At 39.1% G+C, this 24196-nt stretch overlaps 3 protein-coding genes across 3 annotated transcripts; 2 read left to right on the top strand and 1 right to left on the bottom strand.

The window, feature by feature from the left end:
* Positions 1–45: 45 nt before the first annotated feature.
* Positions 46–10307, top strand: LOC111609586. Its single transcript, XM_023338820.1, has 13 exons — positions 46–532; positions 1010–1096; positions 2805–4715; positions 4805–4960; positions 6277–6438; positions 6574–6675; positions 7002–7112; positions 7563–7741; positions 7834–7991; positions 8152–8194; positions 8317–8503; positions 9419–9554; positions 10008–10307. Exons 2-13 carry the CDS (start codon positions 1036–1038, stop codon positions 10105–10107), a joined length of 3306 nt encoding a protein of 1101 aa, XP_023194588.1. The 5' UTR covers positions 46–532; positions 1010–1035; the 3' UTR covers positions 10108–10307.
* Positions 10308–10844: 537 nt separating this feature from the next.
* On the top strand, positions 10845–18771 carry LOC102227717 (thyrotropin receptor-like). Its single transcript, XM_014473491.2, has 11 exons — positions 10845–11008; positions 11085–11156; positions 12187–12261; positions 12542–12616; positions 13065–13139; positions 13241–13318; positions 14054–14122; positions 14384–14461; positions 15500–15688; positions 16796–17846; positions 18512–18771. The coding sequence occupies exons 1-11, from the start codon at positions 10845–10847 to the stop codon at positions 18734–18736; spliced, it is 2151 nt and encodes a 716-aa protein (XP_014328977.1). The 3' UTR covers positions 18737–18771.
* A 1800-nt stretch (positions 18772–20571) lies between these two features.
* pomk (protein-O-mannose kinase) lies at positions 20572–23653 on the bottom strand. The gene is made up of 3 exons (XM_023338821.1): positions 23602–23653; positions 22120–22395; positions 20572–21687 (listed from the first exon to the last, which is right to left on the bottom strand). Exons 2-3 carry the CDS (start codon positions 22387–22389, stop codon positions 20917–20919), a joined length of 1041 nt encoding a protein of 346 aa, XP_023194589.1. The 5' UTR covers positions 22390–22395; positions 23602–23653; the 3' UTR covers positions 20572–20916.
* Between the last annotated feature and the right edge of the window lie 543 nt (positions 23654–24196).

Below are 24196 nucleotides of genomic sequence, written 5' to 3'. Positions count from 1 at the left end.
ACGAATCAATTGGATATTGTCAATCAAATGGGTTTTAGAGGAGATTGGAACACATAATTTGGAGATAATGTTCCCGTTTTTGCTTTATTGCTATTTTACAAAAAACACTAACAGTATTGAAAATGTTCTTTGGTTTTGTACATTCAAGTTTAAATTGATATAACCTGACAGATGGTGACCAGACCGTTGTTGATTTGTCCTGAAACATAAAACCCAACAACTAACATCTACCTCTATTCTCCCATCATGAACAGGAGTTAAAGTAAATACACATGAGAGGAGGAGAGAGAGCATTAAGTGCACGTCCTCAGTGGCCGGTAGCCAGTGGAAATGGCTGAATAAACAAGGTCCACAACAGCATCACGCACACGACTGATGAGATTAAACGTAGTAAGCTGCTTTATGTTGAGAATAGCAACAATAAGAAGTGGAGCAGTCTGAGAGCTGCAGACAGAGAGGCTGCTGCCGCGCTGTCTGGAACCGTCTCTTACCTTCTCATTTAATTCACTCCCGCAGGACTTCACAGCAACATGTAAGTCTGTCTTTTCTTTATGTCGTACATTTAAAAGTGCCGTCATTAGAAGCACTGTGTCCTATCTGCTATCGGTTCCCCAGCATTAGACTCACTTTGTTTTAACTTCTGTTGAGGAAAATTTGCATTTGCCTATACATTTTTGGCATTTTACTAGTAGTGTTATAATCATTTGACAGAACATTATTTATCTCCATACACGTTCAAGGTCCTTCAGATGTAACTATTATTGAATTATAATGACTCAACCTTTAATCGAAAGACATCTGAAATCTGGATATGTCTTTATACTGTGTGAGGAATACAAGGACAGTAGAACTTGTAGCGCATCCAAGAACCTTTGTAACATGCCTAAACTGTATTTCTATTGTTTTATTTTTGTGCCAAATCACAACAAAATACCTGTGTTTGGATTTTAGATACTTGCAGCCTAGGGAAAATGCAAAAGCTTGATGCTGTCTGTGATTCATCTTCCAGCTGACGTGTTGCTGTTGGATTTAAGAATGAGCAAAAGGGGGAGGAGACGGAGCAGCAGGAGGAGGAAGAGCTCCAGCAGCAGCAAACGTGAGTGGGAGCAGCTCCATCAGATTAATCATGTGCTTAACTCGCTCACGTTTTCTGTGCACCTGCAAGCTTTGAATTGAGCAGAAAAGTCTCATACTTGGACTTCCTCCATCTTGGAAAGGAGTAACATGAGCTCTTATTGGCTCTCAATACATCCTGCTGAGCAGCAGGTTCAGAGTTTTGCTGTAAATTGCCTGTAGTTCCAAATATGTGAAGATCATGAACCAGATGTTATAGACACAGATTTTCTGACATTGTAGAAATACAAAAATTCTTCTGTGTTAAATGAATGTCAACTGAACAAATTCTAAACAAAAAAATTCTCAGTTCAACTTCATAGTAACATATTGAGACATTGATCAAATTTGGACATTTTTAACTCCCAAATTCCCAGTTATAAAACCCATAAAATTGACATAAATGGAAGTTTTAATCTATTAACCTCATAATGTTGATACATAGCCAACAACTCTCTAGTAGAAATGATTCAATGTGATCACAAATCTGTTTTCTCTTTACATTTTTTAAGTTTCATGAGTTTTAGAATACGACAATAAGTACATTTACACTTAAAAGTCATGAACTTACAGTGGAAAAGTATTCACACCCCTTAAACGTTTCTAACATGTCTTTATGTTACAACCCCAAACTTGTGGTTCTAATCAATGTATTTGAAGATACATTGTATTTAAATACAATGTATCAATGTATTATCTTACAATTTTTCATCATTGACCAACACAGTGGTTATTCAGCTAATATTGTATCAGTGAGAGCTCTATAAAAGGTTTTCAGTAGCTTACTTTGGGCGATCCCTTCACACATCAACTGGAACCTCTGGAGATGATGATTCCAAGAAGAATGTTAAATAAAATCAAGAAACTTATGAACAGCCCTGAGCGTCGTCTTCATGATACTGCCATAGAAAACCACTGTCTTCAGTCAGAAGACAGTGTTCAAATTCGTTGTAATACAGACCGCTACATGAGATCCTTTATGCCCACATCATCATCTGCAATAATTATTTGAGCTTTTTTTTTTAAAATTAATATCAGTTACTAATTTCCCTTTGGGATTAATAAAGTTATTTAGAATTTTTGAACTGAAATCAATTTTCCTACAGATTATCTGTATTTCCTGCAGGTAGTCAGTCCCATTCTTCTGGAGAAGCTGTTCATGCTATCTAGTCTGAGTGTTTAAAGCTGCAGTATGTAACTCTTATAAAGAGTATGTTTTGTTGTTTTACATATAAACAGTCATTGTGTCGTGACAGTATGTTATGAGACAGATGTGTGAGCAGATGGACCTCCTCCTCCTCCACTTCCTCCTATTCAGCTGCTATTGCTGCCTGAAGAAATGCACCGCTCCCAACTAAAAATAACCAATTGGAGCCAGGAGGAGGGGCTTAGCACTGTTAATCATGCTCATATACTCGCTACTAAATATGCTAATAGCAGAAAAATGACTTGCTGGTACAAGAAAACTGTTTATCCACCTCCATTTAGCCTTATAATTCACTACAGGATCTGCTAGCTGCAGCGTACTAGACAGTAAGTGGGGGAGATGAAGGTGGTAAGAGCAGTGCTTCATGTTGTGATTCACAGCCTTAAGATCCGCCTCCTGGCTCTGATTGGTTGTTTCTAGCCAGCACTGGGAGAAAGCAGAAGAATTTATAAAATTAGCAAACATATCTTTTCTTTTATTTCAGAAAGTTCCTCCGCCTTTCTCTTTCAAAACCAGAGCCGCAGTACAACTGTCAGCGATAAGAAGGACCTAGCTGGAAAGCATGAAGAAAACTCTCTTCAAAAAGAAAATGTTCTGATTGGATTTGAAGATCACCAACATGATCACACTCCACCCAGCCAAAAAAGATGTAAACAAGACTTTAACATGGCAGCATTTCAGGAACAAAGGAGTGTGTACACAAAAACAACGGAGCTTGAAGAGCAAGGAGTGAAGATAGTAACATCAGTGTCCAAAAATGACATGGAAAAGTCCCAAACTGTGAAAATCCAACAGTCACATGAGTCTTTAAATGACGATCCAACCAACTCATCTACACCCGTAACAAACATCTTCAATGTCAGCTGCACTGGGTCACACGTGAAAGTGGAAATCCAAGAAGTTCGACAGGGGAATCCTTATGGCATTAAGACCACTTGTGTTTTTATGAATGAAAACAAGGCTTCTGAGGTCATTATTAACCAGGAATATGAGGGGATGCAAATCCCTGACCATCAGCCTTTGGAGCAGCTCCCAAAACACGTGACCAGTCACAACCAGGATATAAATTATAGGTTTACGTTTGGCAGCATAAATGAACAAACAAAGGAACAAAGTGAGTCAAGATCAGTCTGCTCATCAAATGTACGTGGAGATCCGAGTTACTGTCGTTGTTGCAGTGATTACATCCAACAAAACCTGGCTAAACATTTATTGGGTCCACCATCACTGCTAGATGATAATATTCAGGGGAAGAAGCAAGACGCCTTGAACAGGGATGGTTTCTTCCACATCTCAACACAACGAGTCTTTGATGACATTAAATGCAGCAGCACTTTAGAAGACCTGACAAATGACCTAGCTTCCTTTAGGATAGGAGCATCAGCAGAATTAGCATCCCCATTTTCTTCACTGGAGAAGGAAAGAGAAGATATGACCCGTTCCTTTGATCAGCTGTCAGAATCAGATAACTACGAGCCGATGTCCATTCGGCCCTCTGTGTCTACCAACAGGTCCAGCTTTGTCAAAGATTTCATCTACTGCCAGAAGAGAAAGTCCTGGATCAGAAACAACAGCATCGCCACCGTGGAGCGCAAGGAGTGTCTGTTAATGAGGAAAAGACGGCAGACGTTCCCTGGGACGTCGTTTGATCAAGAACTGATTCATGAGGATGTTCTGCTCCCGTACCAAGAATCAGTCTCTTCGTTCGTCATGTGCTCTCTTCCTTTCCAAACTGAGAGGCTGGAAAAAAGCAAACAGTTGGATGACATATTTTCTACATATGTGAGAAAAAAATTTTCTTCACAAAGCAGAGAGAGTTCTAAAACTTGCTCAGACAGTTCAGAAACTACCGGAGAACTTACAGGCATGGAGCCTGACAGAGAAATGAGCCCAAAACTTTATGTGGAAGAGATTATTCAAGGAGGCCTTGCTATACAAGTCATCCCTCCATCCTGCAGTGGTTCAGAGGAACAAATCCTACAGACGATTCCCAAGGTATTTGCCAAGGACAAAGATGACAGAAGTTCCACGCAAAGCAATTCTGATTCCACTTTATCAGAATGTTCAGTCATGACGGCACATGTTGATGCTGTTCAGCACAACGTCCTGTCCAGGTCAACATCTGAGGAGCCATACATGGATTCCCTAAAAAAACACAATGTTGCCATGGAAATCGAGTCCAACCCAACTGAAAAGTCAGTTAGTAGCCTTCCACTTCTTCTTGTTACTGATGAGCTGAATGATAAGGAGGCGGCTAAAAAAAGGCATTCAGAAGACACCAACAAAGCAGCAGACGGTTTATTATGTGTTGTAAAACCATCTATAGACGTAGTGCTCCATGCAAAGGAGCTGCCTGTTAAAGTCGGCAAGGCAGAGAAACCCGCTGTGTACAGATGTAAGTTGCAGTTTCATCTTTTTTTATCAGTCGACTAAAACTGTCCAGAATAAAACTGATCTGGCGTGACCCGTTATGACTATTTCCAGCTAACTCCGAGGCTAGAGAGCATCTGAAGCCTGGATCTCACAAAGACAGAGACGGCACAGACCACTGGGCCAGGAAGAGAAAACTCTTCAAGGAGAGCAAGCAGTGGAGCTCTGCTGGTGGAAGTTCAATTACCAGCGACATCACAGAGGAATCAGGTAACTAATAGTTATAATTGGATTAAACTGAGCCTCAAAGACTGAAGTCGCACATTTCTAATAGAAAATGGTAACATGCTCCTTTCATAGTGGGCCTTTGTCTTTGAATGACATGGAGGAATTCAAGAATTTTGTTCCCAAGTGACGGTAGTATGAGACAAGAGATGGACAGATAGTTTGAGACCCTGTCTGCAGTCATTTGGTCTGTCATGGTCAAGAAAGAGTTGAGCTAAAAAGTCAAAAGTCTGTACTTACTTCACAAGAATGGAGACATTTGTTCTCTCTTCTATAAGTGCGAGCTGGTTTGGGATTTCATGCAACATGTTCTTCACATATCTTCCAAGCAAAATGTTTTTCTTGTGGTCTGACTACACAAATGCTGCAATAGAAGGGACTTACAGGGTCTTCCCGAAACTTCTGCAGGTTTTGTGAAATAACTTCACTAGCTTCTTCGGTCTTGACCAGAAGGAATTTTGTTCATGCTCTTTCAACCTTAGTAAAAACACACATAATTATGTACTCGTGTACTATTTAATGTCTTCAAGCAATTTATTTTTCACTGTCACCTGTGGTAAAAAGAAATGGATCATGATGAAAAGAACAAGATCCAGGATGTAGGCGGTTGGAAACTGGGAGATGGCCTCCATCATCCAGGAAGAGCCTGGAGTAAAGCAGCTTCTCCTCCACTTTGAAAGTTGACCGTTTATCTGGTTCTTACATCTAATCAGGATCTTCCTAAGGTCCTCATTCTTGAGGTTTTTATGTACATGTTCCCAAGGAAGGTGACCTTTGGGCAGAAAGTGCTGAAGGTAACCATATTTCCCATCTGACCTGGGATCATGTTGGGATTGTGGGGAGAAGGATGTCTTGGTCTTGGTCTCAGAACAGTTACACCTGCAACCTGTTCTTAGACCAGTGGAGGACAGTGGACTGGACTGATCACTATCACAGAATTTAGATTAAGTGCAACTGAAAAAATCGTACTGAACTGGGCTTTCACAGATTGCTATTTCATCACAGGGTTAAAAGAGACTCACTGGAACAATTATTCACATTTGAACTGAGCTCAAGCCCATCGTGCTGCATCCACCTAGTTCTGGTACCAAAATATGGGCTCCATTATAGCACCGCAACAGGATATTATTTTAATGAAATTAACAACACACACATCTTGACTGAAGCTGAGAGGTTGTCTCTCTGTATTGTGCTTAGTGGTAAGGTGGCCAATCCACTGTTACTACAACTCAACAGGCCCACATTGTCTGTTTTAGTTCTTTACTGCATTTAGTGCTGACATTTCATACGTCTTTTTCTAGTATCAGAGGATACGCTTTCTACAAATGTGACAGTTCAAGACAATGAAGACAGGGGGTTTTACACAGAGACATTCCACTCTTCAGCGTGGATTTACCAAGGAGACAACATAAACTCAGGCGCCATCGGTCCCAATCTCACAGTCAGAACGCGTGCTGTCTCAAGTAAGCTGATGTTGAAACTCTATAAGAAAACTTATTTATTCTGGAGTTTTTACAATGGTCTTTGTTGAAACAAAATGCTTTGAGTATCATGAATGCAGGACGGGTTTGAATGTTTTGTCTAAATTCTCTTCCCAGTTCGAGAGAGGACTGTTCGAATCAGCAAAGGGGCAGGAGAATATCCCTGGGGCTTTCGAATACAGTTTTCCAAACCCATTGTTGTAACTGAAGTTGACACAAGTAAGTGATGAGTAATTCTAAGTGATTAATTTTTTTGAGTTAGCAGAACAACTCATAGAGAAGTGATTAGTCAAATGTAAACTGAATCTTTTCCAGATTTTGGGTACGCTAATGTTGAGTGTATTTCTTCTGCAGAAAAGTGAACAAACATGTAGTTTTGTGTTTTGAGATAATTAAACCAAGTCAATGTTATTACAATGGCTCATTCATTTTCTAAACTAAAACTTACCAATTGACAGAATATAATTTTCTTGTCCACAGGATATTGTGTGGCTCTGTTTATTTTTTTCTTTGTAGGATCATACATGTGATCTGTTTGCTTTCAGATGGAGCAGCAGAGGAAGCCGGGCTAATAGTGGGCGACTACGTCCTTGCTGTTAATGGAATTGACGTTACCAGCATTCCTCATTCGGAGGCAGCTAATTTAGCCAGACAAGGTAAGAAGTTCTGTCAGGTTAAACACAGAAACATTTGAGACATTCTGAAAAGATTCTGCTCCTTTGAGTTTGATGATGCTTTATGTGTAACAAAGTGAAGGTGTAATAAGCTTGTGCTTCTACTTACACTTTTTTCAGACTACACTTGGTGTTCTTGCCATTGACAGGAAATTGAATATTGTTTAACTGTTTCTGTCTTTCTTTTTCTGATGTTTTATTGTTATTCAGCAGTATGTGCTTTTTTCTTTTTTTTCTTGTGTATAAACAGGTCAAAAATGACCGAAAAATAAATATTTATCTAAATATCTATCTATGTATTAAGGGGAGTGAATCTTCATCAGTGCAGACAAAGCGTCTGCACAGCAAAGCATGACCTTAGTTAAGCTATTATTTTGTCACAGCTGTTAAGCTGAAACTTGACACTGATCAAAGTTGTAATATTTATTGTAGGTCCAGATATTCTAACATTGACCATTGGATCAGACATTGCTCGGGGTCCTAACACACCCAGACCACCATGCCGTGGTTACCTCCATAAGCGAACCCAGTCTGGTCTAATCAAAGGCTGGAGGAAGAGGTGGTTTGTTCTCACACACGACTGCTGTCTGTACTACTTCAAAAACAAACGAGTGAGTATAGGCAGAGGAATGCTCGCTCTGAAGATGAACGTCTATAGAAAAATAAAATGCCTCTGATGAACATGACTCCATTTGTAATCCAGGATGAAGGCAAGCGGCAGCCGTTATCCTCAGTGAAGCTGGAAGGCGCTGAGGTGGGGCCGGATGATTCCCTGGGAAAGCCGTTTGTTTTCAAGTGTCGCCCTCAGTTTGGCAGTCGGGTGTACTCTCTCTGCGCCACTTCCAATCAGGAAATGAAAAGGTAGCGTAGGACCAAATAAATCAAATAGGTTTATAAAGTTTGTTCTTCAGACTCTAATTTAAAGCAGCATGAATTTAAGTCTGAAACGTGTTTCAGTTTCATTCATATTTCATCAATATGTTACTGAATAATGTTTTGATCTTGATTCCTTTGTGACTAGATGGTGTGAAGCTATGGAAAGAGCTGTTCATCCCATTACACAGGTACACCAAAGTCTGTCAAAAAAACCACCTTGTTTTTATTATTAAAGCTTTTGAATCGCAAATTTCTCTGACGTTTATACTTATCACAATATCATGTTTTACATAAACTCTTTCTGTTTCAGAACCATGTGTGGGTTGACGTCACGAGACACAACTCCAACGTGCCGCCGCTGGCTGTGAAAAACCCGGACTGTCTGGGACTGCTCAACAAACTGGACAGGAGTAAAGACACGTGGGTCCAGCACTACTGCATTCTGAAAGATGCTTGTCTCTACTTGTACAGCGGCATCCGCTCCACCCACTCACATGGTAGGAATCTGTGCCAGGTGAAGCTGTTGAAGCCTTGTCAGCAGATGTAGTGTTGGTGTTAAATGCTGTCATATATTTAATTGTTTTATTATACATTATAATTTGCTTCCTATATCTTTAAGCAGAATGAATGTATTAATGTGCATTACACCAAGTTTCAGAGACTGGGGCCGTCATGAATTAGCATCAGTCTCTCCAGGATGTTGTGTTGTTTTTTCTTTTCTTTTTGTGATTATTGCAGCTCAAAATGAGTTATTTTGACTGATCGCCTTTTTCAAAAAGGTTTAAGTCAAAGTTGCAATTTTTTTTGTAAGCTCTAATACAAATCAAATCAGGAGGGGTCAAAGTGCAAAATAAGAATTTCATATTGGTCATTCAAATTAATATGAATTGTAGACACAGTACAAGCAAATCCTACAGAACATCTCAGAATGGCTTTTGCCAAAAAAAGAGGTACTTTTCAGTGTCACTCATGATTCCATCATGCAGGTTTGTAAAACAGGAAGTTCAATTAGAAGGGGAAAAAAGGATTGGTCAAAATTCATCCAAGTTGCAGTGATTGGTCAGAAAAGAAGGAAAACATATCATAGATAAGGTTATTTCAGAGATATGAGATAATCTGACCCAGGTGACCAGATGTGGAAAGTGACTGCTGAAAGTTGCCTGTCCATGCAAACTTTGTGAATGGTCAGTCAATCTGTGTTATTGGGTGCAATCACAACATCACAACTTCCTGGAGGAACTGGTCAGTGTGTGACTGACTGAGCCATCTGACTAGCTACGAAAATCCAAACATCTGATAAAGATATAAGCAGTCAGTTGTTAGTCCTTGTTTCCTCAGAGAGATTACATTTTTCATTTCTGAAATGATTTACTAATATATTTATCAGAACACCATGTTGTCTCTGCTTTCAGGTGGGATTTACCTTCAGGGCTACGTGGTGCGGGAGCAGGCCAATGGATCCAAAAAGTCCACAATTGAACTGAAACCTCTGTCTGATGAGTTCAAGACGTTTTACTTCTGTGCCGATAATTCAGCTGAAAATAAACGGTAAGGAGTTGGCTCTTTGATGCTCTGTACAGGCTTCAACAGCAGGACGCATGTCTGACAGTCAGAATAACTCAGTCTGTGATAAGCCAGTAGAGGTGCTGTTTGGAGCAGATCTATTCTGTAGAACAGACTGAATATTAAATTAAATGATTAAATTAGGTATGAGTTATATTAAGTTATGAAATACTGCCCTGTTTTTGTTTCATTCTCCTTTAATTGCCCTGAGGGCAACAATTTATTCACATATATGTACATTTAATATTATTGATACTTTAATTAAAAATGAGTTGTGCAAGTTTATGTCAGGGGGCGGGAGAGGAGGGGGGGGGGGATGACATGTTCGCATACACCTCAGAAAGTATGCAGCCTGCAGTATCAGCCCCTGCTGATCAGCTTCAATGTCTGACATGCAACCTCAGTGATTTTATGACGGTTTTGTTTGTGCTCTACCAGATGGATTTTAGCCATCAAAGCCTCCATAAAGAAGTGGAGGCCATTTCAGCAGGTCCTTCAGGACTACATGAGCCTCCCACCAGAAGAAACCAGAATGTGAGGAGCAGCTGGACTCTGTAAATGTTAGCAGCCTGAGGGCCGAGACGAGCTTCCGATATGATGACGGCTTCACCGCTCCCACTGTGCTGCTGTTATGAAAATAATATTGCTCGTAAATGTTCAAGCCATTAAAAATTGTACTCAATCCAACAGGCTGTCAAATGAGATTTAAGAAATGTAAATAAAAGCTGATCAACTCTGTCTTTTGTTTTCCTTTAATTTCTCATGGAGTGTTTGGCTAAAACTTTCTTTGATGGGTGTGCATGAGACTGACATGACACTGTCATAAACATGAAGTAGTTATGACTGTTATCATGAACTGTCATTCTGTAAATAATGGCATTTTGATTGCAAAGCTGAATTTTAATGCACTAAAACTTGCATTAAAAGTCCAATAAAAGAATCAACTTTGCACTAAACGTGTCTTTATTTGCAGAATGACATTTACTGACAACAGTCATAAACATTCATGAAGACTCCTTCATGTTCATAACCGGCGTTGTGTCATATTTATGACAGTGTCATTGTCAGTCTTATGCACACCTCTTCAAATAACGTGCTACCGGTATTTGTAAAACGTTTCTAGAGACAAATATGTTGAACTAAAATTACATGATGGTTTTTATTTTGAAGGGTCTGAGTTGAAAATGTTATTTTGAAGGTCTTGACTAGAAGTGTTTAGTAAAGACTCTTGAGTTCAGTGGTTTGAAGCCTTCTGCCTGCATCGCCACATTCACAATGAAGCCTGACCTGAAGCCTCCTTCTGTCATCCTCCTCCTCGTCGGACTGTCTCTCCCTGTGGACGGCTGTCCTCCCCGCTGCCAGTGCGATTGGAAAACCAAACGTGTGTCGTGCACTGGAGTTGAACTTGTGCCTGTTTTCCATTTGTCCTTCCAGGAGGTGTAAGTAATTAGGTTTTTGACTCAAATGTCAGTCAGCAAGTGGTGATGACTAATGCGTTTCTTACTTGTGTTTTAGGTGGCTCGTGAGGACAAAGCTTGCTTTCATTCCTCAAAATACTTTTGCTAGTTTGCCCAACATTTCTCACATGTAAGATTTTTATTTTCATCAACGTTAATGTTTCTCTGAAATGTGTAAAACTAGCTTACGAATTATTATTTGTAAGCTAGTCTCTCTAAGCTAGTTTATTGTAATTGTAGTGAAACTCAAGGCAACTTTTAATGTCATTGAGGAAACTGAAAATGATCCCATTTATTAGCTAAACCGTTTAAACTAAAACAACTGCTTGTTATGTTTTTTATCTCACAAAATTTGTCTTGACCCTTTAAAAAAAATTCTGTCTTTATGTCTGAAACAGTGATACGTGAGTTTGATACATGCTCTTTAAACTAAACAATCTTTTTCTGCCAGTTAGAAATGTTAAACTGGATGCACGTTTTGTCTGTTCATTGCATGGATTGCTTCAGTGCATGTTGGGAGCCCTGAGGGCCTACATTGCTGTGAAACATAAACAAAACGGTTTGACAGAATAAGTTTTCTGGATGCCTGATGCCTTCAAGATGGGGTGACTTGTGTGTGCTGCAGTGGTGAGTCAGCGTGAAGACAGTCTGGCCAACACAAAGATGGAGAGACAAAAGTAAAGACAAAAGCATTAAAGAAAGAGAACAGTTGAACACAGGGTTTTTGAAAGTGGGGGCCACCAGGGGGCCTCCCTGGAAAATCTTAAGGCAGGATTAAATGGGTGGTATTATATATATGATGTTTTGATGTTTTATTTTTCTGTGATGATTGTGTTTCTTAATCACTTGGTGGTTTTATCCTGTGGAAGGAGCCATATAAGTAAAGCTTACCTTACCATATATGAGCAAAACTGAGTGGATAAAATGAATCTACCTTGAAGAGCTACTGAAGCAAAAGTTCACTTCTGTTAATAACAAGAGTAACATTGCATGAGCGTTTGGATGAATAATGTTTTGTACCAGGATTTACTCAAGACACCGTTCTGGTTCACTCAAGTTATTATCTCAAGAAGCAAAAATAAATGCTTTGTTTTTCAAATCAGTTAAAATACTATGTGAATAATAAAGGTTCTGTTTTTTTGCTTCTTTTTTTTTTACAGATACATCTCTGATGACAATGCCTTAAGATCTCTTGAGAGACATTCTTTTTACAATCTGTCCAGCATCATGCACATGTAGGTGAGCTGTCAACTTTAAACAGCTTGAGTTGTCTTCCTTTATTGTCACAAATGTTAATTTGACAAATTAACATTTGTTAATTAATTTGAATACCAATAACTTCTCATTGGACCCCAGTGTATCACATAAGGATTCAGTTAAATAAGCTACATTAGAAGATTATTTTCAAGACAAAAATGCATGAAAGACCAAAAACAGCATTTGTTCTTAGTGTCAGATCTGCTTGTGTGCATGTGATGTGTGTACACATGATGGTTGTGTCTGTGTGTCCCACAGAGAGCTGCACAGCATCAAAACACTGTCATACATTGATCCAGAGGCATTCAAGGAACTTCCAAATTTAAAATATCTGTAAGTCTTTGTTTATATGTTTAGCGTTTAAGAGTATTTGTTTTTTAAGAGAGTAAATGAAAATCCTATGATTACAGTGTTCCCCTGGAATTCAAGGGATTAGGAACAACAACCTCCTGCAAATAACTAGAATCCTTGAACACTTGACACCTTCTCTACTAGACTAATCAGTTGCAAGGAAAATTAATGGTGCTCCTGGATTGGCTGCTTTGTAAACACCAGCCAATAGAGTGTCAAGTAGATTTAGATTCAGATTCCCAAGATGCATTTTCTATCAGATATTTTAGATATGTCCTCTGAAAAAACTCACAAATAGGCAAAAATAATTTAGAGTTAATGTTCTACAGAAAAATCTTCAAATATTAACCTATAACAGGTGAGGATCCACTGTAAACGTTTTATTACTTTCCCATTCAGCAGTTACTGACTTGGATGTGTCTCATTGCAGTGGGATCACCAACACGGGTCTGACATCATTTCCTGTTTTACAATACATTCAGTCAAGACAGGAGGATTTCATTTTGTATGTATTCTAGAGGTGTAAGCAAACTTTGCTAGTCAAGAGAAACCTCAACGTGTTTTACCTGGTGTGAATAATTTTAGTCATTTTGTCTGTTTATTCAGGGAAATAGTGGAAAATGTCTTCCTACGAGTGATCCCTGCCAACTCCTTCACTGGAGTATCTGAGAACGCTTTGACAGTGTAAGTTGGAGTTAGTTGAAGTCAGCTAAGGCAATTAAAAAATAGCAAACTAGTCATTTCCAGTCATTTTCCTGAACTAATTAGGCACTTTGAGCACAGCAAACCCTTTTAAGCATCAAACATCACAGTCACATTCAATTAATTTGGGTATTTTAGAAAACGTTTATTTATTTCAGTGATTCCATTCAGTAAGTGAAAAACATGACAGATTAAAGCTGCAGTATGTCATTTTCCTAAAAATGTATATTTTCTCCATATTTCTCCAAACTATCACCTTGTTGTGACAGCGCAATCCGAGACAAATAATCTGTGAAAAAATCTAATCTCCTCCACATCCTCCCTGAGCTGCTATTGCCGTCTGAAGAAACACACCACTGCTGACCAAAAACAGCCAATAAGAGCCAGGAGGAGGGGCTTAGCTCTGTCAATCAAACTCATGTACTCGTTGCTCAATGAGCTAATGGTGGAGAAACAACTGTTACAGGAAAACCATTTATGCACTGTCATCGGTTGCTATGCTAACCAGTTAGCTGCAGCTTGCTGCCGGCTAGCGCTGTTTTTTAGCACATATTTACATAAGTAGGACAGCTTGGTAGTCGCTGTCTGTGAAGTTTACATCATGCTAGTTGGCCCTGTAATTGAGACTTTGAGCATTTCATTATTTATCTGGATCACCGTAGAGTTATGAGATGTTTTTGGTGTCACAACATGTCTACAGCATTCTTTGTCTCGCAGCATGCTTAACGGAAACGGTTTGACAGAGATCCAGGACTACGCGTTCAATGGCAGCCAGCTGGAAGAAGTGTGAGGCCTTTTGAATTAATAATAAAACAAATATTAAAATATTGAGAACTCAAAGGAATAACACTATATAGAAGTCATTACTGTTATATTAGCACACCATTTTAGTTTTTTTTTTGGGAGCCCATGTTACATGTTTAAAAATTAGCTCCCTGTTTTTTCTGCTAAAACCACATTGTCTGAAATGTTGGCATAACTCTTTCAAAAAGAAAAAACAAAAAATTGATTGATCACTTTTTAAAAACTCTCTCTTTGTAATTCCAGATACCTTCACAGGAATATGGATTTGGAACATATCGCAGAATATGCATTTTATGGGGTGATTCTTGGCCCCACTCACTTGTAAGTTTATTAATAACTCAATGTGTGTTGATTCATGTTGTCTCAACTTACTTATAGAACATACAGTATGTGTGTTTACCCTTTATTTAATTGTACCAAAAATGTTTAAACAACAGTCAAGGGCAAAGTTATTAATTCCCCAAGCAGATTTAGATTTCAAATGATTTCATTTGAAACTGCATCTGGTTGGATGTCTCTTCTAGAATCATTGACCTGTTTACAGTCATGTCACATGAGTTTGACTCCAGACTGTAAGGCACCTTATTGCCTCATTTTTTGAGTCAGTAAGGTGTGAAGTCGATCTTTGTTTTCTTTTTTTTGTTCACCAGGTTTCTTTATCCTGAAACTTTCCCATGGATATGATTTTTCATCAGTCTCTCTTTTTTGTGTTGAATCATAAACACTGAGCTTTATTAAAGCAGGTACAGCCTGCAGCGCTTCAGATGTCACTCTGGGCTCTTTAGATGACCTCAGTGAAAGTTCACCACTGTTCCATGTTTTCTCTGTTTGTGGATAATAACACTCGTTGTGCTTGGCTGGACTCACAAAGTCTTAGAAATGACTTTTCCAGATTGATAGATGTTATCAACCTTGTAGCAATTATTATCTGTTATGATAATTCTTTAAATCAGGACTTGATGATTTCCTTTTATAAATATTTTATTTCTGTTTCAATGTTTTTGTAATCAGGCAGTAATCAAGCCTGAGTGTGGCTAAAGAAACTAAACATTAAAATGCGGATAATCACATAAGTTCAACCAAATTAACCATAAAACTATTTTTAATTCATGATTGATCAAGGGTGCTTGTGATTCCGATAGCCTATTTTCAATTAATAAGTTAGATCATCGTTCGAAAATTACATTTTGAATTTACTCCATTGATCTTTGATGTTAGCACGTGTTTGATAAAGGGGGCAAATGCTTTTTCACATAAAAATTCTGACATCAAATCATTGCATGGTTTTAAGTCTAAGTTAAATATAAAATGCCAATGTGAGTGAATTCCTTACTCTTATCTCTGCTTCTATCATTCCAGAGACCTTTCAGAAACCAAAGTACACTCTCTGCCTTCAATGGGCATGAGCAGCATTGAGATCCTTCAAGTTCGTAAAACATGGGCACTCAAAGCTCTGCCTCCTTTTGGTGCTTTTCTTCATTTGCAGAGTGCTCACATGACCTTCGCAAGCCATTGCTGCGGCCTTAAAATGCTCAAGAGATGGAGAAGGTGAGTAAGAAAACAACAAGTGCTGGAAACGGTTCCCACGTTCCTCACATTCCAATCAACTCCAGTTCTCACAATGCAACAAGTTCATGTGAAGACACGAGTTGCAACGTTAGAATATTATTTGTTATAGATAAATAATGATACAAGACTTGTTTATGACTTTACCTTCTGCTTAAAAAGTAAAAGGTACAGTGATGTTTAAAATTGGTTGAAGAGACGTTAGGGTTGATTAAATTGGCCAACCAACCATGATTTTTGATTTTGAGGACCTATTAGCTAAGTTTCGGATTGTAACATGTTTTAATGAATATAAAAGTTTATAGGAACAATTGCTTCATTTCCATTACAAATCTGTCTGATAAAATGTCAAAAAAAACCTTTGCAGTGTTTCTATTAAATAAGAGTGGAGATTAAAATCACATGTCAATAATCTTGTTCACATGATAAGTCATTAAAAATCATGGCAATGACAAGATGTAAACAGTTGCTGGGATATATTCATAATTCAGCCATAGTGCTAAACATCTACCAGCCAATCAGAGGAGAAGTTGGCGTCTTGACTAGCCCTGCTTACTTGGGAGCGGCTTTGAATGCAGCATTTTGGAGAAATTGTAGTCAGCCATTTTGCAGAAGAGCTATGGATTCAGATCATTGGAATGACTCAACTTTTTATGAACTGTGATGCTGTGAGAGCTCTGGTGGAGCCAGCTGCACATTGTCCGAAAAAAAAAAAAAAAAACCTAAAACAAATCATCATCCTCCAACTACTTCCTGTCTTCTTTGTCATTTTCACCATTAGTAACATCCGGTTGTTTATCACGTGACTCATGTGATTCGTTATGACAGAAAAGCCACCTCATCCTAGCGCAAAAATGTTTCATTAAAAACATATCTTTTCAAAATTGCTTTGTTTCTGTTAAGCTAATTTATTTTTGTAATTTCAATTTGCGTAATTTTACGGTTAATGCAAAGGTAGCTAGTGACTGACCTGAAGTATCCAGACAGACAGACATTTTCATAAGATGTGACTGAACGTGAACCATATCGTGACACCTGAGGATGGTTTGCAACAATAAAAACATTCTTGTGTTTTGTCTCTCCAAACAGAGAGGAACATTTCTGCAACCAAACCAGGGCTGCTGTCGCACAGCTGCAGGAATCCTTTACAGTTCTGGGAAATGATCTGCCCCACCATCTGAAAAACAACTCCCAGACCCAAACTTACCATCTAAACAACCCTGGCATTCGGTGTCTGGACGAACAGGCTAAGGATGAGGGCTTGTTTGTTGTGTATTTATCCTCAGAGGAGCGAGGGGAAGAGTTGGACTTTGCTCCGTGTGATGATCTCCACCAAGATACTGTACCATTATGCACGCCTCTGCCTGATGCGCTGAACCCCTGTGAGGATGTGATGAGCCAGGGCTTCCTGCGGGTGTTGGTCTGGGTCGTTAGCTTGTTAGCCATCTCCGCTAACTCGCTGGTGCTCTTCATCCTGTTGACATCTCAACAGAAGCTGTCTGTCACCCGTTTCCTTTTGGGCCACCTGGCTTTTGCCGACAGCTGTATGGGGATGTACTTGCTGCTGATAGCGTCAGTCGATTACTACACGCATTCTAACTACTACCATTATGCTATTTCCTGGCAAACAGGAAGTGGCTGTCAGCTGGCAGGGATTTTATCGCTGTTTGCCAGTGAATTATCTGTGTACACGTTGACTGCAATCAGCTTCCAGCGCTGGCAAGCGATCTTCAACGCCATGAGGCCGGACAGACAGATGAGGCTACGGCATGCGGCCGTGCTGATGCTCAGTGGATGGCTACTTTGTGGGACAGTGGCCTTTTTGCCAGTGCTTGGTGTGAACACGTACCAGAGAGTGAGCATTTGTCTGCCCATGGACACCGAGACAGTCGTTGCCCAGTTTTATATAGTTTCTGTTCTAATTCTAAACATAATGGCTTTTATAGTAGTATGTCTGTGTTACCTGCACATCTACTGCATGGTGCACAATCCCCAGCATGATTCCAGCCGATGTGACACCAGCATGGCCAAGCGGATGGCTGTTCTTATCTTTACCAACTTCCTGTGTCTGGCTCCTATTTGTTTCTATGGCTTGGCGGCAGTGTTCCACCAGCCACTGATGACCATCACAGATTCTAAGGTTTGCATTTTTCTCTGGACAGTGGACCCCTGTCTATTGGCTGTTTGGTATTCGTTGATCAACTTATTTGATTTCTCTCTGGAATGTGACTCCAAGCTATTCAGGGAAAATCTGGCTATCTGCTGATTATTTTTCCATAGAGCATATCTGCAATATTCTAAAGAAAATGCAGCTTGGGACGCTGTAATACCTAGAAGCAATGCTGCTATTGTCTGACGTTTGCAAAGGACCCAATCCAAAACCTCCATTTATTTTCGTTAGCACTGATTGGCTGAACCCCCAAGAGCAGCTTGGGAGTTCTGCTAGCATTAGCTAATGGTTGACACTAGCTTGCACCAAGCTAGTGTCAACCACCATGACACCAGCTTTTGTGCTATCGTGTGTGTTAATGTATGTTGAGGTATATTTGGTGCTAGAACATCACTATTACTCATTATTGATTTGTAAAAGCAATAAAAAGGACAAAACATCCAAGGAGGTGAATACTCACATTTCATATTGAACGTTTTTAGAGGAGATCTCCAGTCTGAAGTGTTCATGGACTACAGCTATTTGTGCACACTTGTGTTTCCTAGTCCACATAACTACTAGGGGTCCACTATAGTTTAAATTCAGATTTTTTTAATTTTTATTAAAATAATAACAAACTTGTATTTTCTCCGCAGGTGCTGCTTGTGGTCTTCTACCCACTGAACTCTTGTGCACACCCGTTTTTTTACGCCATCTTGACCAAGGCGTTTCACAGAGACATCCTGATGCTGTTCAGTCGGATGGGGCTGTGCCAAAAGCAGGCGTACCACTCTAGAAGCCAGTTCCTCAGCATCACTCCACAAGTTTACAGAGAGACTTTGCCTGGCCGCACTGCCAGTCAGCAACATCCCAAAACATGAACCACGTGTTTACATCTGAAACATATTTAAATACAATCCGGTAATCTCCTTCTTTGTGTCTGTTATTATGAATTACAGCAAAAAAAATAAAAATGCTGTCCTCCTTGAGGCTATGTACTTCAATTTGAAATGAATAGAATAACAATGCCGCAAAATGAAAACCTTAAATTTGATTTTAAAACATGCTTACATGTTTTAACTGTTCTATTTTAGTGTTGCCCAATGTAAGTTCAACAGCTTTAAATGATTTACAGAGTAGTGAATACATCATTCTTAATAAACCATTGCAGAGGCTTTTAAATTCTTGGAACTTTAAGATGATGGGTAAGAGAAAGAAATAACACCACTATTTCTTAATTAATTTTTGCTTGTGTATTTATCCAAGCTGTACTTTTCCAGAAGTCAGTACAAATGTAATTTCATCTTGAGGGAAAATAAGATAGAAAATATGCGTTTTGGTTATCTTCAAGTAAAATCTACGCTGATGCTTCAGACTATCCATATGCAGGTGTTTGATGTTATCTGGCTATAATTAAAGGCAAGATCATATGTTTGTTTCTTTTTTTGCTGCAGTTAAAATCCAAAACCATTTCTTAATGAGGTCATCATCTGGGCTTTTTCAGTCCCCTTCCGGACACAAGCACACAGCACCGAGCAGCTCAGACCTGAAGAAAAACACTTCAGTACCTTTGTTTAGTGCCTTTGTGCTCACAGAAAGCAGGTCAGCAGTTTCCAATCTTTGGCTTCCAATTTAGTTTGTTATGTAAGGACCCAAGTACGGTATCTTCTTTTATTTTTCTCCTGACTCCTGGCAGTGAAAAATATTCTGAAAAAACTGTAACATACTGCAGTTTTAATGACCTTGAAATGAAATTATAACTATCAGTGAGACAATAGTCTCACCACAACAGTTTTGCTCTCACAATACTTTTAATTTTATTTTCGATTTGACAACACACAGTTGGTGTTAATTCAGATTTTTCTGAAGCATATTAAGTAGTGAAGGAAGCAGTAATCAACAACTATTACTGAATTTTAGTTGTTCTGAAATAATACAGTCAGGATGATAATTCTTAGTTGATGAGGCAGATCAAATCACTTGGTTCTTTGGCTCAGACAATAGCAATAAAGTAAGCAATGGCTTAAACATGTAGAGACTCACAGCTTATATTCTGTTTTCAAAGTAAGAAGAAAGTTTGAGTTTTCTTTTTATATTAGTTTAAAGCAGTTTTATTGGACGCTCTAGTTGGGCTAATTATGAAACTTCCTCCATTACATACTATTGTCTATTTCTGCAAACTCACTTCTGTCTACATCAGATAAGGTCCCATTTAGTGGAAGCGACTTGCTGAGTGTTGAAAATGACTGACCAGACTTTTACTAAAGTTTATTTTAGTAAACATACAAACATTACATGTGATAGCAAATCAGTTTCCTCCATCCTCTAACTTGAGTATTTTTATAATGACGGTCTGTCTGGAACCATCTTCCCCCAAACACTGAACATTCATGAACATCTTTTTACCAGATGCCTTTACTGAGGCTAGAAAAATACAGTGAAAAGTGAACTTTTTGAACTCACAGGCCCAATCCGAATTTAGATTGTTTTCACACCCGATAGTCCCATAAACTCATTTCAGTTGGGGACAAAAATTGCAACATTTGTTTCATTTCCAGCTGCTGTGGTTCTCTTTCTCACTGCACTGTGTCAAATGATCCAGCAACCTGTTCCCCCCTCACCTGTCTGCTGCACCAAGAACCACTGAAGCAACAACATGAAAACCTCAGAAAAGACATGAGTGCAACTTCCTTCTTCATGAAATGTAAACAAAATGAGAACAACAAAAGAGAAATACTACAACCGCTAAAATCTGACGCCACTCCCTTTTTGGTTACATTTTGTGAAGAAGGTAGTTGCGCTCAATATCTTTTTCAGTGGGTTTTGGTGCAGCGCCCACACAGGCAAGGAGGTGAACAGGTTTTTCAATGGAAGAACGCAAGCCGCACCAACTGTGACAAATGTTGTAATTTTGGTTCCAAATCAAACTGAATCTATAAGTTGTGAAAACACCTTTAGTCTAAACAGACACCTTTAAACCACAGTTCTGAAGTTTTTGTAACCATCAAATTTTATGTTGTCTTTTCCTTCTACTCAGCTAAACATTACTCAGAGAGTGACCCTACAGCATATCTCTGTGTCCAGATGTTTCTCGTACAATTGCACTGTAGACCAATTTGTATGCCTTCAAAACATCAAGAGCAGAAGGCCGGAGTTTAGGGTCCACATCTTTGCATTCCTTATGGATCTGAAAAAGGTGAAAATGAACTAAATCTCCACCTGGAGTCCTTCCCATTATGAACTGTGTCAAATCTGGAATCTTCCAGATATCTGTCTGTTCATCGTACGGTGGCATGAGATCGTCTGAAAATGGCTGTCCACTGTCTCTGAAAGGCCAAAGCTGCTCTGGGGCCACAAAGTCTCCAGTGAGCTCTCGGCTGCCGCATTTTACCAAGGCGCCCTTAGATGCGTCTACTTCAGGCAGAGCGTCTAGGTCGTTCACCACCAGGTGGAAGTCATTCGTCAGCAGGATCTGTGAAAGGGTTTTCTCCAGGCTGTTGGAGTCACACATCACCCGCCGCCCGGCAGGGCTGTTGTGGAGGTAGTGGAGAATGGAGACGTAGTCTGTGGCCAGTCTCAGCCGGAGGTGCCAAGTGTTTAGATGCTGGTACTTCTGCTGTGCCAGAACGTCTTCTAGGTTTAGCAGCGAGCCGTGTGGATGGTGCTGGGTAACTATAATGTCATCTTCAAGGCAAAATCCCACCAACTGCACCACCTGTGGGCCCTGAAGGTCCAGTAACATCGACAGTCCATGGAGAAAATCTTCTCGGTATTCCAGAGAAGCCAGCTCAGACAGAGCCACCTTATGACCTCTCCATTCTGCCAGATAGACCTGAGGAAAGAAAACATAGAACATTCCAGTTATATTTAAATTAGGGTTGCCAATGTTAATGTGTTAATACATAAGATTAATAGGAAAAGTTGCACACTTCAGTATTACAAAATGCAGATTAATGAGATGACACACCAAAACTGCACTGCTATGAAATTGAAAACTGGGGGAATGATTAGCAACCAATGAGAATGACAACAAAAAAACAAAAAAGCAACAACAAAAAAAAATCATCACTCATTTGCTAATTCATAACCTTATTTCATAACCAAATGCCCCTATGGTGTCTCCTTCTACTTCCATTCTGTTAAAAGGTATGAAAAGGCTGTATAATAGCACTTTGTATGTGCTTTTGTATTTAGTAATTACCTAAGTTTGTTTTGGTCTCATTCATATCTTTTAACCCATCTATTAATTTAAAGGTACACACACCTTCTTCACAGCTCCCAGGCCAATCAGCTTTATCTTGTGTACTTCTGCTTCAATCTGTGAGCACTGGAGCCAGGGGCTACAGTTCTTCATGACCGGCAGTTTAAAGTGTTGAGGGAGACAGCCAGAGTGTGTTTTCACCAGCTGCTCCTCCGACTGATACACGGCATCCAGGTACAGGTATATCAAGGCACTGCTGAGCATTAAAGCAGCAAGGCATCCAATCACAACAGGAAACACAAGGGAATTAATGCTGCTGCTGTGGTGACCCATGCTACTCTGCAGGTGAAGGAGAAAGCAAAATATTATAGGACATATAAAGTGGGTAAAAAATATAAAATGTGCAGGTGATCAAATAATTATCATCCTCGCTCTATATAACATCTGCATCATAATATCCTGGGTGAAGGAACCCAAACATACATTTGTGTTTGCAGTGCAGCTTACTAAAGGACATTTAACCAGATATTATTGGATGAGTATGTATTTAAATCTTTGTGTACTAATTTTGATCCTGTCCAGATTTGAGGAAATCTAGAATAAACTTGTTAGAAAAGATTCAAAATTCTGTTTTCATAATTCCATCCAAAAATGTGTCCAAATCATTAAAAGCTCTAAATTACAATGAAATAAAATTGAGATGTTTCCAATGGCTTTTCTATTCAATAATATAAATTTAAGAAATATAAAATACTTCAGTACAGGAAAAAGTTCAATATATCAATTCAAAACCATTGAACTCACATTCACTCATTTCTATCCACAGTTTTTTCTGTTTGTCTACATGATTACGGCTTACAGCAAACGAAAACATTTTGAAAATGAAATATTTTTTTTATTGTTTTGAGGTTCTCGGAAATTTGGAATATTGCTTGAGTAATATTAAGTTGCCCCTGGGCCACACTTTGGACACCCTAGTTTAGGGTGTCAAACTCCAGTCCTCAAGTGCCGCAGTCCTGCAACTGTTGGATGTGCCTCTGCTGCTCCACACCTGTATAGAATAATTAGGTCATTAAGACTCTGGAAAACTGATCTACACAAGGAGGAAGTAATTAAGCCATTTCATTCCAGTGTTTTGTACCTGTTGCACATCTAAAAACTGCAGGACTGCGGCCCTTGAGGACTAGAGTTTGACACCAATGGACTGAACCAAACTTCTCATCCCCATAAGACGCTCCAGTAAACATGACCATGCCTGTGAGATCATGTCTGTTTGTTACAGTTTAACAATGAGCAAAAAGGATTAAAAACATGCCAGTCTCTCTCACTGTGACACCGTTCATTTTCACAACATGCTATTATAAACAGACAAAGATTGTCTAACGAAGCACAAATGTTTAATGTGCTAAAAACCGAGAATATTGTGTGTTATTTCTCTACACTCCGTTTATCAGGCATCAGCGCAGCCACCAAGTCTCTTTCAAATCCAGCTTCAATCACAGAATCTCACCAGCTGATCCTGAACATCAGTTTTTACGTACAAACCTTCTAATCTGACAGTTCAGCGTCTTCATTTTCCCCCTCAGCTGCTTCTTCTTCCTCGAGATATATTGACGCAGCTTGCGACTGCAGAGCTGTATTACTGCCATCTGGTGGATGAATTTATTTCATCTCTCTTTATTTTAATTATCAAGTATTTTGTTCTTGCTTCAACATTTTCTGTTATTGTTCAATCTCTCTTGACATGACATGAAAAACTGACATTTTGTACTTCGGACTGTTCTCAACTCAGTTGATATAAGCTAGAGTTGCTTATCTTGCAAAACATCTTGAGGTTACATTTGAAGTGAGTTACTACTAAAATGTAATTCCATGCTTCAATGTATTTTTTGGAATGATATGTAAACAAAGTAATGCATGAGGGGGGATGGCAAATAAAAAACTAATTCCAATTATTTTGTTTTTATTTCAGAAAGATTACAGCAATCTGCAGCTTATTAAAGAGGTTTTTGGCAAAGCAACTATTTGTCTTGCTCCTAATAAATTTGGGCTTCCTAAAAAACTAGCAAGAAGAAAGTCAATGTTTTAAGCAAACCACAGGAGTTCATGTGAGGGAAACAGCAAACCTGGAAAGAGAAGC

The sequence above is a fragment of the Xiphophorus maculatus genome, chromosome 8 (genome assembly GCF_002775205.1).
Source record: "Xiphophorus maculatus strain JP 163 A chromosome 8, X_maculatus-5.0-male, whole genome shotgun sequence".
Lineage (NCBI taxonomy): Eukaryota > Metazoa > Chordata > Actinopteri > Cyprinodontiformes > Poeciliidae > Xiphophorus > Xiphophorus maculatus.
This window is presented reverse-complemented; position numbering and strand designations above follow the sequence as displayed.

What these genes read in the sequence shown, in the direction of transcription:
- LOC111609586 (XM_023338820.1), top strand. Translation starts at nt 1,036, where the DNA reads ATGAGCAAAAGGGGGAGGAGACGGAGCAGCAGGAGGAGGAAGAGCTCC. An exon ending in GAGCTCCAGCAGCAGCAAAC is followed by an intron (nt 1,097 to 2,804) that starts GTGAGTGGGAGC and finishes CTTTTATTTCAG; the next exon opens with AAAGTTCCTCCGCCTTTCTC. An exon ending in GAAACCCGCTGTGTACAGAT is followed by an intron (nt 4,716 to 4,804) that starts GTAAGTTGCAGT and finishes GACTATTTCCAG; the next exon opens with CTAACTCCGAGGCTAGAGAG.
- LOC102227717 (XM_014473491.2), top strand. Translation starts at nt 10,845, where the DNA reads ATGAAGCCTGACCTGAAGCCTCCTTCTGTCATCCTCCTCCTCGTCGGA. An exon ending in CTGTCCAGCATCATGCACAT is followed by an intron (nt 12,262 to 12,541) that starts GTAGGTGAGCTG and finishes TGTGTCCCACAG; the next exon opens with AGAGCTGCACAGCATCAAAA. An exon ending in ATTCTTGGCCCCACTCACTT is followed by an intron (nt 14,462 to 15,499) that starts GTAAGTTTATTA and finishes CTATCATTCCAG; the next exon opens with AGACCTTTCAGAAACCAAAG.
- pomk (XM_023338821.1), bottom strand. Translation starts at nt 22,389, where the DNA reads ATGGGTCACCACAGCAGCAGCATTAATTCCCTTGTGTTTCCTGTTGTG. An exon ending in GCCTGGGAGCTGTGAAGAAG is followed by an intron (nt 21,688 to 22,119) that starts GTGTGTGTACCT and finishes TTCTTTCCTCAG; the next exon opens with GTCTATCTGGCAGAATGGAG.